The sequence below is a fragment of the Pleurodeles waltl genome, chromosome 1_1 (assembly GCF_031143425.1).
Source record: "Pleurodeles waltl isolate 20211129_DDA chromosome 1_1, aPleWal1.hap1.20221129, whole genome shotgun sequence".
Classification (NCBI taxonomy): domain Eukaryota; kingdom Metazoa; phylum Chordata; class Amphibia; order Caudata; family Salamandridae; genus Pleurodeles; species Pleurodeles waltl.
The window spans coordinates 370998320-371013573 of record NC_090436.1 but is presented as its reverse complement, the minus strand read 5'-3'; the positions used below and the strand labels follow the sequence as shown (position 1 = coordinate 371013573).

The window sequence follows — 15254 nt, the reverse complement described above, 5'->3', positions numbered from 1 at the left end:
GAGCGTCGGGATTTGGCTTATATTGGGATGGGAGGTGGTGTGCGGAGACATGGCCTGCATCTTGGTTGCAGCAAGGGAGAAGCATCGCGTTCCTGGAATTTTTTCCCCCCTTAGTGGCGCTGGCAGTGTGGGGACAGGAGTTAGCTAGCAGGACAGTGATTTTTCAAATAGACAACATGGCGGTGGTGGAGCTGGTAAACAGACAGAGAGCAAGGGACCTCAGAGTTTTGCGTTTGTTGCGGCATTTCATGCTTTTATGTTTATCTTTGAATGTTATATTTAAAGCTGCACATATACCGGGGGTTCACAACGAGATTGCAGACTCCCTATCTCGTTCACAGTGGCGGCGTTTTTGCGAATTGGCACCTGGAGCGGAGCAGAACAAGACTGTGGTCCCGGCAGACATCTGGGAATGGGGGGCATGACGATCACGGGGCTGGTGGAGATGTCATTAGCAGTGTCCACGCGGCGTAATTACAGACTGGCATGGTTGGAGTTTCAATCTTTTGAACAGTTTGGGGGCAATTTTTGGGCACAGAGCCTGCAAACGCTGGAGGCACGGACCAGACGTTTTGTGCTTTTTCTGATCAGGGAAGGTTTATCTCCAGCTACAATTGGGGGTAAACTGGCTGGCGTTTCCTTCTACGGGAAACTGTTCTTTGGTTACGACCCAGCACATAATGATTTATTGGGCAAAATGCTAAAAGGATGGAGCAAGGTTAGAGCGTGCGGAGACAAACCAGCAAGAGAACCCATTACGTTTGAAATGTTAGTAGAGATGGTGCAGGTGTTACCAGTTTGTTGTAGGGATGAATACGAGGTGGGTTTATTTCGTTTATGTATGTTGTGGATGTTTTTTGGCGCATTTAGAGTATCTGAGTTACTTGGGGTGGGAAAAGAAATCGGGGTAAAGAGAAAAGAGGTATGCATGTATAGGGACAGGTTAGGGATATGGCTGAGACGGTCAAAAACCGATCAGCTAGGGAAAGGCAAGTGGATATGGTTGGAAAAAGGGGGCATAGAAGTAGCTTGCCCGGTAGTGGAATGGGTCACTTTCAAAGCTAAGTGGACAGGGGCAGGTGAGTCAGGGGTTTTTATCCATGCATCAGGGAAGAAGCTAACGAGTTATCAACTGTTGCAAGTTATGAGAATGGCCCTCGGAAGGATAGGACGGCGCGCAGGTGACTATGGAACGCACTCATTCAGAATTGGCGCAGCGAAGGAGGCAGCTCATTTAGGTTGGGATTGGGCTAAGATCAAGTCCATAGGGAGATGGAAGTCTAGGTGCTGCGAGCAGTATGTTAGACCTTGAAGAGAGTAAAACGGAAGGGGATGGGGGAGGGAGGGTTTGTTACCTCATCAATACAGTTCTTACAACGTTTTTTTTTTGCAGGCTGTGTGGCCGGGCCGGAGAAAGGAAAGATGGCGACGTGGTTGGTCGGCCATTCGTTTGTTCATTGGGCGGCAAAATTTGCAGAGAAGCAAATTTATGGCAGATCATTGGGACTGCCCAGCAGACACCATGAAGTGCGTTGGTGGGGCAAGAGTGGTATGAGGTGGGGGAGCCTGCTCCCATTTATCACGAGTAACTTGCCTCAGTGGGGATGCCCAGATCTGTTATTGATCCATCTTGGGGAAAACGATTAAGTGAAGCTATCGGGGCTCACTCTGATACAACTGATACAAAGGGATTTAGAACTTTTGAAACAAAATCTATGCGGGACATGCCTGGGATGGACGGAATTTGTGCCAAGAAGGGCATGGAGAGGGGCTATCAATCACGGAGCCATTGAGCGGGCTTGGAAAAAGTTGAACAGACCCATGAGAGTTTTTTGTTGGGCTCAAGGGATCAAGGTCCTAAGACATGGGGACATAAAAGAACAAGAAAAAGTTTTGTTTTGTGATGATGGGGTCCATCTATCTCAGATAGGGAATGCGTATTATATAACAGAACTGAGGCTAATTCTGGAAAGTGCATGGGGAACAAATTTGTGGAAACGAAAAAAAAAAAAAAGAGGGTGGGGCAGCAAAACGCCTCACGGGTTTCGCTGGATGGCAGGAGATGGGGGAGGGTGGAGAGCCAGATGCGGGCTTGTCCACCCTTCCAGGGGGAAAAACAAGGAGGTGAAGGATCAGAGCGGGGAGGGGTAGGCTACAAGCAGGGAAGGCAGGGGAGGAATAGGGGAGCATATACGGTAGGAGAATTGAAGGGAGATATTTGAGGAAGGAATGAAGGCAAAGGGATTGTAAAAGTTAAGATCTGCTTTTAAAGAAGATATACAGTTAAAAGTTTAAGTAATGTTTGTGTTTAAACCCTATTCTAATAAATGACCTTTTACACCAAAAAGAGTGTCACGTATGTATGTCCCGATAGGTAATTACATAAAGTGGTTTACACGGAGTTAAAATAGAACTTCATTTGATATTTTAATTTGGGACCCCGAGGTTTTGAGTTTATACCATCAATAATACTAATTTAGGAAAAAAGAGGTAAAAATTGAAGTCGGTTTTGTTTTAAAACATTTCCGCTGTTGGTCTGGTCTCCTCGGCTATCTCAGGCCCGCTGTAGTCTTTTCTCTTAAGAAATGGTTGACAAGTGTGCGTAAATAGTACTGCTGTTTCTGCACATTTGCATCTTGTTCTAGACGTCCATTTTCCATTCCAAACTTAAAATTATCAGACATGAAAGTCTTTGACATGTATGCTTCAGAATACAAACTGCTGTTTAATTCAGGCTTTTTACAAGTGAGGGCGAGGACTGGGGCCAAAACTTCAGGTGCCCTCTGTACACTTCTTCCGTTTGGACGAGGTGCAATAACCAGCAACTGTTTCTAAGCATTAAAACAAGACCTGGAAAAGCAAACAGTTCTTGCATCAGATACCAGCCTTTTGGATTTGCCAATGCTCGTCTTGCCATTTCTTTAGTAAAACGTTATCGTTGAGAGAGTTGCCAGATGCATACCAATATATAAAAAAAAATACTGAAAAAAGCCAAAATATTAAGTTGGTCTCACAAAAACACACATCACCACTGGAGACTCCAGCATAAGATAACCTAGTTTGTGTGTTCTGATTAGCTGCTTGCGAAAGAGCAGAATGCCACCGCCCATTGAAACATTTGCTAATGGCTGAAGTGGGCTGACCTACTACTCCACGTTGAATTTGGTAGTCGGCAGAAGACAAATGTGAGTGGCACAATAACATACCAATAGATGAAGAGTGCTGGTTGAAAGTTATTACAAGCAAATATTTTATACATTTCATGCAATCAAAGGACCTTGCGTAATGCCAGACCTAAAAACATACTTCAGGGAAGGGAAAACATGGCACCTGGTGCCACGAGTGGTCTTCCTCAATAGTAGTAAAGGTGGCAGGGATGCCTACAATTACAAATCTATAAAGAAATGTTGCTGACAGATTGAGGCCCCAGAAAGCAGGCCTGAGGTACAATGATGCCATTGTCAGATTTAACACTCCCATTGCTTACCTTTTTCTGTAATTTAAAAATATATACAAATAAACGTGAGGTGACAGCTTAGAGCAACAAAATAAGTAATTTGAAGAACACATTGTTGTCCTGAAAACAGTTTAGTTTCTTCAACCAAATTAGAAACATCAGGTGGTGTGACCTTCTTTTATAGAGAGTAATGCAACAGACCCATGTGGAAGGATTCCACTCATGCAGTCATCTGATCAGTGGCGTGGGCACTGGAGCCTCCTTTCTTAGCAGGGTTTATTTGTTCAACCTTCAGACATATGATACGGTCTCATTTAGGTCTGGCTGAGCCTGCATTTTTAGTGACTGATGCACAATATACAATCCCACACAGCATTTTCCAATGTCGCACTTGGCAGAGCCAAGGTCTACCCAATGCAAGGTGTCTTAAGAAGGACCTCCAGGGCACTACTTGCCGGATGGGTTTATGTGAAGATTCGCCCCTTGAGCTGGATGGCACTATCATTTACTCGCTGTTAGCCAATGTTTTTGAAGTCTTTCATTTCACTCCGGACTGGTGAGCCTTTCATACGGGTTACTACCTTATGGAACTAACTTGCTCTCTTCTTGCAACCTTCTTAGTTCTTTGCTGCTTTATCAGATTTCCAGTCGTCAGGACCGCCTCCTTCAAATGGTCCTGCAAGTGCCATTGTTATGAGGGAGAGAATACACTGTATTTATCCTATTCTCTTTCGTGGCATTGCTCATCTCTATACAGGGCTTAAATGCTTGCAGCGTTTTCCGTGTCCCTTCCATGTTGCTCATATCCCCATCACCGTTACAACCAGAAATATGTGCACAAGTCTCGATTCCAGCACCTGGGGAAGCTAGAAGCATTAGCATGAGATAACACATCCTATTCCCTCCAATAACTGATTGGTTCTCACAAGAGTAATGGGCTCAAAGGCCTGGGGTCATCTGTAAACATTGAGCTTCAAGCTCTACTTGAGAAGATAACAGAGGAACAGTTTGTCTAAGGCACCAATGCTGCAGTTGCATCAGAGACTAGTCATGCATTAACAGTTCGCAATCATTCCCCAGTTTTCAATGCGGTGTAACCAAAGAGAGTTATAAAAACTGAACCTCCTGTCCATGTCCACTTACTTTTGAAAACCTATGTGAGCTTGAGGAAAACTGCCTGATTTCCAAACTGAAGTCCTCATCGTTGGTATCTTCCTCCTCTTCGGTTTCCATGTGGTGATACTTCTCAGAGCGCGCTGCAGAGAAAGCAATAGCAATGATCATTACTACACCTCTTTGGCAAGCCTTATGATTTGTCTGCCTGCAGGCGGTGCTGACAGCTGTCAATTACTGCCCACCTCAAGAGACCTCGGAAGGGGAGGAAAGGCTGAGGTGACTCGCCGGCATCCCAGCCTGTGACTTTCAAGTTACACAACGATCTACACAACAGATGCATTAGTCCACTGCACCCTGCTGTCCTAATTAAAGGTATCTTACCTGGAATAAACAAGTTATGTGAAAACTTTCATAATTTGCCTTAAAGTAATTAATGGCAGGTTTCTAAAAATCACTTAAAAGGTTTAATTAAGTGCCATTATATCAACAATGGCTACAAGGCACCACTCATGGCTCAGGCAGTCTGGGAACGATCAAGTACTCACTATCAAAGTAACTGGTGTCATCCTCAGACTCCAGCTGCGGGATGAACTCTGCCTTCTGCCTCAGTAAGCCAGTCCAGTCCAACGTGGAGAAGAACGGGTGTTCCTTCACCTCAAAAGCGCCACCTGAGGAAGCAAGAGGTTTTCACTAGAAATGCTTCACAAAGGTATTTATTCACCAACACCACATTTTCTTAGCTAATGCTCCTTCACACACTTCTCATTTCAGAATTAACATCACTGTCTGGAATGCCTTTTACCACTGGCACACTAGGGAAAATATTTTGTTCTAATGTCTTAAGCAGCTTTTACCAAGCATCCTTATTTTACAAAAATATGTTTGCACTATTCCTGATATGCTTTGCTATGTTGTGTACTCAAAACTTAATCCATTGCTTGCATCATTTCTGTCCTTTCTTATCATTGTGATATCTGGCAGACTTAATTGACCATATTGTTTCAATTACCTTTGTCTCATTTCAACAAGACCTCGGAGCTTTGATCCTTGAGGGCCTTTTTGCAGCATTAGACACCACTGACCACTGGAGAAAAACTTACATACCTGTAGTTATAATTCAGCATCATTAGAATCATCATTGACGTCATAAACCTTAAATAATTCCATGTTGTTGTGCAGACCCCTTCTTCGAAATATACATATTATATTAGGAATCCGGGAAAAAGACATTGAACAATGTTCATCACTGAAAGTCATTTGTCTTATAATCACAGTGTAGACTGTCAGAGATGTATATTCCTGGTGAATGCTGGAGGAATAAACTCTGGAAAAAACAGACCAATAAAGCCTTTGAACGTGCAATACTTTGTCATAAAAAAATGCTCCTTGTGTATAACAAACAGCATGAGAAGGAAAAACAGACTGATAGGCTAACACTGAGAAGCTTAAACAAAAGACCTGCACCTTTAAGGACCCCAGAGGACCCCCCCCATCCCACAATGCACTGCAGTGTCAGTTTGCCTGAGAGTGTCAGTTCTTTTTTATGCAAAGCACAGGATACGAAAATACTCTTGACAGCTGGGGAAGAGAGAGGCTGTTTATGACTTCCAGGAAAATTTCTACAATACAGAACTACAACCACAGGAATGTAACTTTTCCTTCTGCATCGTAGGATTGTCATTGAGAGTCATATACCTTGAATAGAACAGCAAGCTAGGAGAACCCCGCCTCCCTCCCCCTTCAAATGTGGCTGTCAAGTACCTGCATGCTGAGAATCCGTAACATATGTTCATTAAGTCCCACTATAATTAACTAGAACGTAAAGCCCATGAGGAAAAACTAACTATTTGAACAGATTTCGCAACATTTCTTGTCTAAATTTCGTCTCGGGCTGAGTATCAGTGTCTAGACAGTAGTGTTTTGTAAAGGTGTGTAAAGATTTCCAAGTAGCTGCTTTACAAATGTCTAAGATAGGAATCTGTCTGATCCAAGCTTTGGTTGCTGCCTTTCCCCTTGTAGAATGAGCTTTAGGTTTGCCTGGTAAAGGTTTCTTTGCAAGTTGGCAGCACAGAGAGATACATGAGGCTATCCAGCTTCCTATAGATTGTTTCGAGGTAGCTAATCCCGGTCTTAAAGATCCATAATTTATTCAAGGATGGGTCGATTTCCTTATTTTTGTTACCAATCTAGATAGAAATGCAGCACTATTAACATCAAGAGAATGTAAAGTTCTCTCCGCTGCAGATGTAGGGTTAGGAAAAAAGGTAGCAAGAGTGATAGATTGGTTAAGGTGAAAATATGATACCACTTTAGGTAAAAAGGAAGGGTGTGCACGTAGAACAACTCTATAGTGATCGAAGACTGTGAAAGGCTCTATTGAAGACAGTGTATGCAACTCACTAACTCTATGTGCTGAGGTAATGGCTATCAAAAAAGCCATTTTCCATGACAAGGACTCCTGAAGAAAGATTAGTGTGTTGGTGATTTTTGATATGCAGTAACTGCTTCTAAGTGTACTTAATAGATGATAATTGAGGGCCTTACCTGGCCAAGTGAAGTAAGTACGGAAGGATGACATTCTTCTATAGCTTAATAGGGTCATGGGCTATTATTATAATGCTTCCACTTAAAGTCACAGCATGCTTGCGTGGATGGTCTTTTTGCTTCCTTTAAAATATACACACAATCATCGGGAAGATTTAGATAGCATATTGGATGATTTCAAGAGCCAAGCTGCCAAATTCAATCATTGAATCGTTGGATGCAGAATTCTGCCCTTAAGTCTGAAAAGAAGATCGGGCCTGGGCAGAAGGTGCTTGTGACAGATTAAGGACAATTGTAGGAGATCTGTGTACCACCATTTTCTCGGCCGATCTAGAGCAATCAGAATCATTGTGATTTTATCAATTTTTAAATTACTTGTGGTACGAGTAGAATTAGTGGAAAAACTTAAACAAATTGAGTCACCTAGTCTATCAAAAGGGCATTGCCCAGAGACTGCAGTCTGGAGCCATGGACATGTAGTCTCAGCATTTTTTGCTTTGAGCCATGGCACAGAAATCTAACGCTGGAGTACCCCATTTTTTGGAAACTTTGTCTACCTCCTCGCTGTTGAGAACCCACTAATGATTTTGTTCATGAAATCCCTGGATACCTGGAGTGTGAAAAGCTGTGATTGAGAATACCCTTGCCAGAGCCCAGTGGTACATTGTTTGAGCCTGGAATGATAATTGTCTTGACCCTGTTCCACCTTGTTTGTTTATATAGTACATTGCAGTGGTGTTGTCTGTTTGGATCATTAGGTCTTTGGAGGTGTGAAATGATAGAAAAGATTTGAGAGCTAGATGTACAGCTTTCAGTGCTAACACATTTATGTGATAAAACTTCTCCTATCAAGACCAAAGACCTTGAGTGGTGAAGGGGTCTATCTGAGCGCCCCATCCTGTCAGCGAGGCCTCTCTGATAATGGTTTGTGTTGGCATTTTCTTCAGACAAGGCACTCCCCTTAGTAGATTCTGGGACCTTGTCCACCAGGAGAAGGACTGACATGCATTCTCCGTTAAAATGATTTGATCTTCTCAGAATCCCATTCTTTGTGACCATTGATCCTCTAGACAAATTTGGAGAGGTCTCATGTAGAGATGTGCATTCAGAACTACGAAAATACAGGATGCCATTGAACCTAGAAGAGATGCTATCTGACAAACAGTTAGGTTAACTTGCTGCAGAAGTTGCACACACTGCGTTTGGATTGATGATACTCTTTCCTCCGAAGGAAACACTTTTTTCTTTTCTGTGTTTATTGTTCCCCCTAGAAAAGTGAGACACTGGACTGGTGTGGAGAAAACAAAAATCTGCATTGACTTGCAGGCGCAGTTTTGATAAGAGGGCTGTTGTGATTGCCAAGTCTTTCTTTGCTTTTACTAGACAGAGTCTGCTCTTATCAGCCAATCGTCTAGGTATGGATACTTAAAAATGCTTTTTTTTTCCTTAGGTGTGCTGCTAAAAACTACTGGCATGCATTTGGAGCAAGTTTGGGGGGCTGATTGTAGACTGAAAGGGAGTACAGCATACTGACAGTGGTCGGTTCGCACAAATAAATCTTTTAAACTGTCTGTGAATATGAGCTATTGGAATATGAAAGTATGCATCTTGAAGGTCCACTGCACAAAGCCAGTAGTGTTTTCTTATGTGGGGGAATATTAGATGAAGTGACAGCATTTTGATATTTTCCTTTTTGATACATTTGTTGAGGAGTCTGAAAGCCAGGATAGGCTCAAATTGTTTGAAAGACATTTCTTAGCATGAGAAAGTGTCTTGAATAGACACCCTTGTTGATCTGAGTAGGAGAGGATTTTTCTATTGCTCTTTTATGTAGAGGGACGGATGATTCTTGCAATAGATTGTTTAGATGGGCTGTTGTGACATGTGATGGAGGACCTGGCTGTGGAGTGTTTTTAAAATGGAGTGCATATCCATTTTGATGGCTATTCAATACTCATCTGTCCAACGTTATATTTTACCACTCTTCCAGGAAGAATTTCACTGCTACCCCCGCAGAAGTGGGAAACAGTGAATGGAGTGTTTGTTCCTCATTGTTTCTTCTTTGAGGCGGTTTTGTCCTTAGTCTGAGTGGTCTTGGATGGACAGGATCTCCTTTTCTGGTAACAGCTTTGGTAAGCCCTTTGTGATTGGTGTAGTTGCTGCCAGTAATGATAAGGCCACCTATGGGTTTCAAACCTATGGTAATAAAACCGTTTGTCTCTGGGTGTGTATTGCTTGAATGGCTTCTGTTCTTCACATCCGACTGCTTTCAGCATTTCCACATCATTTTCATTTCAAAACATCTCCTCCTCAGTGTGCTGGCCTAAAAGAGAAGAATAGGAAAACAGTAGATTTGCAATTTTCAACTGGGTGTCAGGCTTCAGTATTGAGTCTCAGCCACGATATTAAACTCAGAGAGATAATGTGACAGAAAGCAGCAGTTGAAAGTTCAACTGAGTCACCTGCAGCATTGATCGATTGATTAGCGGACTTCACTACCACTTTAAGGAAGTCCTGATGTCTGTGACAAGTGAGACAAGAATGCATTCATGCCAAAAACAAAATTAATTGATGGACGGAGTTTCTGCACTCCACCCATCATCCTTTTGTGTTGCTAAGGTCGCCATAAGTGGTAAGAGTATATCAAGATGTGGGTCCCTTGCTTGCTGTGCCACTGCATTAAAGCTAGCCAGGCTGATGAGGGTTGATGCCCTGAAACCGGTCCCAGGATGTTTGTTTCCGTTCCAGGGAAAACTGGCCTGACAGTTCAGACTGGACTGTTCCCATGGGTAGCTCGGTCAAGACTGATTTGCATATGGCTGGGTCCAAACTGGGGTGGCATGCTGAGCAAACAATGGATTAAACCGAGATCTGTGCCTGGGGGTGAGGGTTTGAAAAGTTTCCGCACTCCATCCATCAACCTTCTGTGTTGCCTTCGTGCCATTCCACATCTTGCAGTGGTTTCTGCCTAATAATGCAGCCAAGTTGGCATTTCATTTCTTAAATGGGTAGAGGCAGTGCAGCACTTTTTTTTGCCAATGATGTCCATCCATTTGCTCTCCCTATCTGGAGGAGCCGTGGATTCCATAGCCAAAGCATGTCTTCATCTTACAGCCACTGTGATAATTGAATCTGTTTTGGATCAGATTTCAAAAAGTCTGGATCTTGTTGTGGAGGCCTGTATTTTTTTAGAAGCAATGGTGTAGATGATTGTTTGTGGCTGATGTTACAAATATTTCTTCTACAATGTCCAATAGACCTGAGAGAAGTGAAAGTAGAAGTCTTGGTGTAGATCTTGGTTGAAGTGCTTCCAAAAATCACGGACACTGTTGATTCAGGTGTATCAACTGTGATTCAGGTTTATCAACTGTGATATTAAGTTTAGATGCACCTCTTACTAGAGCATCTTGCAAAGTAATGATGCCACCAGAGAAACTCTAGTTGGAGAAGTAGATGTGTACAAGTTTAAGGTGGAATCAGGAGACCTTGATCTTGAGCGTGAAGGGGTAATGGATCTTTCATGAGAATGTGATTGTGGTGGTGGTGATCTAATTGCAGCTGGAGCTTTCCATTTTCAAATGGGTGACATACATTAGTGTAGTTTAAGGCACACGCTGAACCATATACAAAGTAATACAATGTACAGTCATTAGACAGTAATGTAGTCTCATTGATAGTTTATTCCTGCCCAATCTGACCTCTTCTTTTAGCCATCATTCTCAGCCATCGTGTGTTTGGTATCCCTATGATTTCATCAGGGAAGTCTCATTAGTCAACTGAACAAACACGTTCCTAGTTCTCAGTCAGAATTCCTATCAGACTTGAGTGCACTCGCTCTTTGGAAACTTTAGATACGCATGGGATTAATGCATTGGTGGAGAGTCTACATATACGAATAAAGAGAGTAGTCTGCTGATATCCATGGCATGAATAACTAGTGATTGGAGATACACTTTTGTGGCAAGAGATCATTCCAGATAGGAATTCTGACTGAGAACAAGGAACTTGTTTGTTCGAATGGAGAGACTTCGACATGAGATAGTGACGTCTAGCACTAGAACTTCGACATTGATCTCGAGTGAGATGGCAGTGCTGTCAGTCTTCGGCATCACAGGTATTCCCCCTGCTGATTTGGATGACGAAAAGTGACAGTGATGGTGTTTCATCAATGGTGAGCCTTCTTTCGAAGGACACCAAGATGGGGCCAAACCTCTCAATGACGACGTCAATGTTCATGAGGCTGATGAAAGTGGTGTGGATGCTGATGTCGAAAAACAGATGTTCTGGACATAGATCTCCTCCTCTTCAGAAAGTCTATATCTGATTTCTGATGCTTTTCTGTAGGCTGGTGAGAATTTGATCTTTTTAATCTCTTCCTTTTCTTCTTCTTTGGACTGCCTTCATTTCCTGTATCCAATCACACAGTCTGATGCTCTGTCTTTCAGAGTCCTCTCTGACATTTTACTGCAAATGTCACAGTCTTTAGAGAGGTTTGAAGGTGACAGACACAAAACACAAGCTTTGTGAGCATCAGAGCGCGTCTTCTTTCTACCACGTATGGACATTTGGAGAAAGAGCAGATATTTTGAATTAAAATCTTGTCAAACCTTTTAAAAAAAATAGATGTACTTGATAGTAGAAATGACCAATTGTCAAGTACCAAGCTTTTAAAAGTGCTAAATGAGATTTAGAGAAAGGTTTTTGAGGTGAAAAAACACCGGAGTTGTTCAGAGACACTGCCTGAAGGACTCAGAGAAAAGAACTGCCACTCTTAGGCAAACTGCCACTACAGTGTACTGTGGGATGGGGTTCCTCTGGGGATCTTTTTTATAAGACAAAGTGTTGCACACTCAAAGGCGTTATTAGTCTATTTTTTCCAGTTATTTTCTCCTTCATCATTCACCAGGAAAATACATCTTTGACAGTCTACACTGTGACTATGAGGAAAATGACTTTCAGTGATGAACATCGTTCAATGTCTTTTTCCTGGCTTATTAATAAATATATTGAAAGTGTTCCAAGGTCTGTACAAACAGCATGGACTTATTCAAGGTTTATGACTATCAATGAAGATCTTACAATACAGAAGTACTTTTCCGTGGTCCAAAACAACCTTCTGGTACCAGTGAGAGCAGCACTATCTTAGGTTTTAATATTCCATCTAAATGAGGTCTCAAGTTGGCAGTGGTTTGCACCCTGTCCAAGTAGGGACCCTTGCTCTGGTCAGGGTTAGGGAGTCATACAGCGAAGATAACACCTGCTCACCACCTTAGTAGCTTGGCAGGAGCAGTCAGGCTTATCTCAGAGGCAATGTGTAAAGTATCTGTACACACACAGTAATACAGTGAACACACCACAAAAATACTCCACATAAGTTTGCAAAAATAGCCAGTATTTATCTGAGCAAAACAAGACCAAAACAACCAAAATTCAACATACGCCAGTAAGGATCCGAATTTTCAAAGATTAAGGCCCTCATTACGAACTCGGTGGGAAATCCCGCTGAGTTTGGTGCTGGTGGTCGAAACAACGACCGCCAGCACGTTGAAGACCCTGCCGGCCCAATAAACAACATTACACTGGGCGGAATGCTGGGCCTGTACATTGCCGACGGCTCCACATGGACCCGTCGGCAATGTAGCAGTGCGGCGGGTGCAGCAGCACCCGTCACGCATATCACTGCCCGTAAACCTAGTGCATGGGCAGTGCAGGGGCCCCTAGGGGGGCCCCGGGGTACCCATTCCACCAGCCTTTCGCAGCGGCCTAAACCGCCACGGAAAGGCTGGGGGAAAACAGGTTCATTATCCAGCGGGCAGTGGTGCTTGCAGTGCTGCCCTGTCGGATAAGGAACTCTGGCATCGCCAGACTGCCTGGCGGCAGAAGCCTGGCACCTGTAGTGGTCTCCCCATGTGTATTATATGGCGGTCCGGACCGCCATGTTCATAATGAGGGCCTATATCTTAGTATAGTGCTTAGAAACAAAGTAGCTCCAACTGGGGTTATCACAACATCTTGACGGAGTCGTTCCCTACAGTTTGATGCCACTCTGAAGGGAGTGCAGACCGGTAACAGAGTCACACAGACCCCAGGTACAGTACCTCAGAAAACGAGGTACTGCTGTGAGTTCTGGTGTAATCAAGAAGAAACCAAATACATTGACTCCAGAGCCACTCCGGAATCTGCTGAATTCAACGACCGGCACCACCGCAGCACCTCCGAAGTCCCGCCACAACTTGAGTCCCGAGTGACGTGTCACCGACGTCCGTGACACCTGACTCCGCTGCAGCACCTGTGGCCCTGTGGTGTGATCCTGACACCACAAAGTCGAAGCCTTGTGTCTTGACTTGCTGGATTCATCAACCCGGCTGAATCGCCAGATCCGATGCCTTGCCACCGATGCCACATCACCTCCCCTGCAACCGTAAGGAAACAATGCCTCTCCTCCCCTGCAGTAAGGAACTGATGCCTCACCACCCCGGTAGCAGTAAGGAACCGATGCCGCACAGGTAGCAGTAAGTCGAGGAGTGGAGGTGTTGCTGGAGCATCCATCAGGCCTCCCACCCACCCCCAATCCCTTGTCTCTAAAGCACAGCATGATCGGTCTGCAAATCACTGAGATGTTCATTGATTACCTTCCATTCAGAAGACTAAGATCTACTAACTATAACTTACTGTTCATTCAAATATACTGCTATATGAAATATGGAAATAAAACGCTTCAAGTACAAGGATTTCCTCTATTGAATTCCATCCTATTTCCACTATAACTTAGAACCAACTTCCTCAGAGTTAGATTGCAGCAAAAAATCCTCACTTCTTCAGGCAAACATACAGTCAAGCCTTCCTATGCTGCTTCCTTCCGTGCCTTGTTAGACACCCAAAAACAGGTCAAGCCAGCCTCCCAGGGTCAACGCTTTGTCTAGTATCACTTTCAAGGTTTCATCATGTGTTACAAGCTTACTTAGTTGTGGTTACAAAAACTTTAATAAGTGAATAAGCAAATTAATGTCCACTGTTTTAAGTATTAGAACATAGTGCAAATGCAGGATCTTCTATACTCATTCTACAAAGATGATATAACTCGATACATTTCCAGTTAAATCAAGAATGAAAGTGCAAGGGAAAATGACTCGCCACATCTAATTGTTTACAGAGGAAATGTAGTGTTTCTATATGTAATAAATGCAAGGACATCTGAACCATGTTTTTGCAGAAATTTGAAACAGATTGGCCTTGTAGGTGTAAAGTTAAAGGCTTACAGCACTTACTGCCTCCTAATGTGGAAGTTAGTTTGTAACTTTAAAAAGGTTGAGCACTGTTGATGAACAAATGTTTTTAAATCAATATGTGCATTATTACCTGTTCCCAGTCGTTCTAAAGGATTTTGACGAAGCAGCATGGTAATAAGGTTCTGAGAATCAGGCGGTGGAGCCTCGTCATTTTCAGGCCAGTTTATTTCGTCTAAAAGGAAACAATGGTACACAAGTATTTTAAAGATTGCATCAAAAGCATTTGTGTTTTGCTATACAATCACTACTTACAGCTTTGAAGAAGAAGTTGCTTTAAGGATACTTATGGGCTCATTGTGAGAACCCCGAGTGTGCACCAACTACCAGTGATTTGAAGAAACATGTATGGGAACCAGTGAGACTAGAGGAGGTAATTATTGTATTGAAGTAAAATGAGTCACTGGGTGAGAGGTGCCAGACAGTGGATTCATAGTTTGTGGGGCTAAATAGCTTAGGAAACAGCAACGGGTGCTGACTAGCTTCAAATATGTGGATCACCTCTGTATGCTATTGATGGGAAAATTGATGGTGGGTTGGGCGGATGAGCAGCATGTGTATATGAATGAAGATAATATCTGGAGAAGCAGGAAGCAAGAGCAGAGACAGAGAGACAAGCCTGTCTTGTTTGGGTGTGAGTGAGAGAAAGAGTGAATTCATAGTCACCTGTGCAGTATTATATTTAGCATTAGGTTGGGTGATGAGGCCCTTGAAGAAAATTGAGAGCTACAGCAAGGCATGTAGTAAACAAGGTGTGTGGAGATGCAGAATTTCCTCTATATATCAACAATGTGCTTAATATTGGGAATAATCCATGGCTGGGAGAGGAGGTTAACAGGAGTCAAACACTG

General features: G+C 43.2%; 1 protein-coding gene across 5 annotated transcripts in view; it reads right to left on the bottom strand.

Moving 5' to 3' along the window:
* The window catches only part of MAST4 (microtubule associated serine/threonine kinase family member 4), a 1720607-nt gene that overhangs the window by 96908 nt on the left and 1608445 nt on the right, over nucleotides 1-15254 (bottom strand). For all 5 annotated transcript variants that reach the window (XM_069222961.1, XM_069222970.1, XM_069222979.1 and 2 more), the window contains 3 exons: nucleotides 14477-14578; nucleotides 5119-5241; nucleotides 4601-4713 (listed from right to left, as the gene is read on the bottom strand). In XM_069222961.1, the coding sequence (XP_069079062.1) occupies nucleotides 4601-4713; nucleotides 5119-5241; nucleotides 14477-14578 (338 nt within the window). The remainder of the gene's footprint in view (nucleotides 1-4600; nucleotides 4714-5118; nucleotides 5242-14476; nucleotides 14579-15254) is intronic.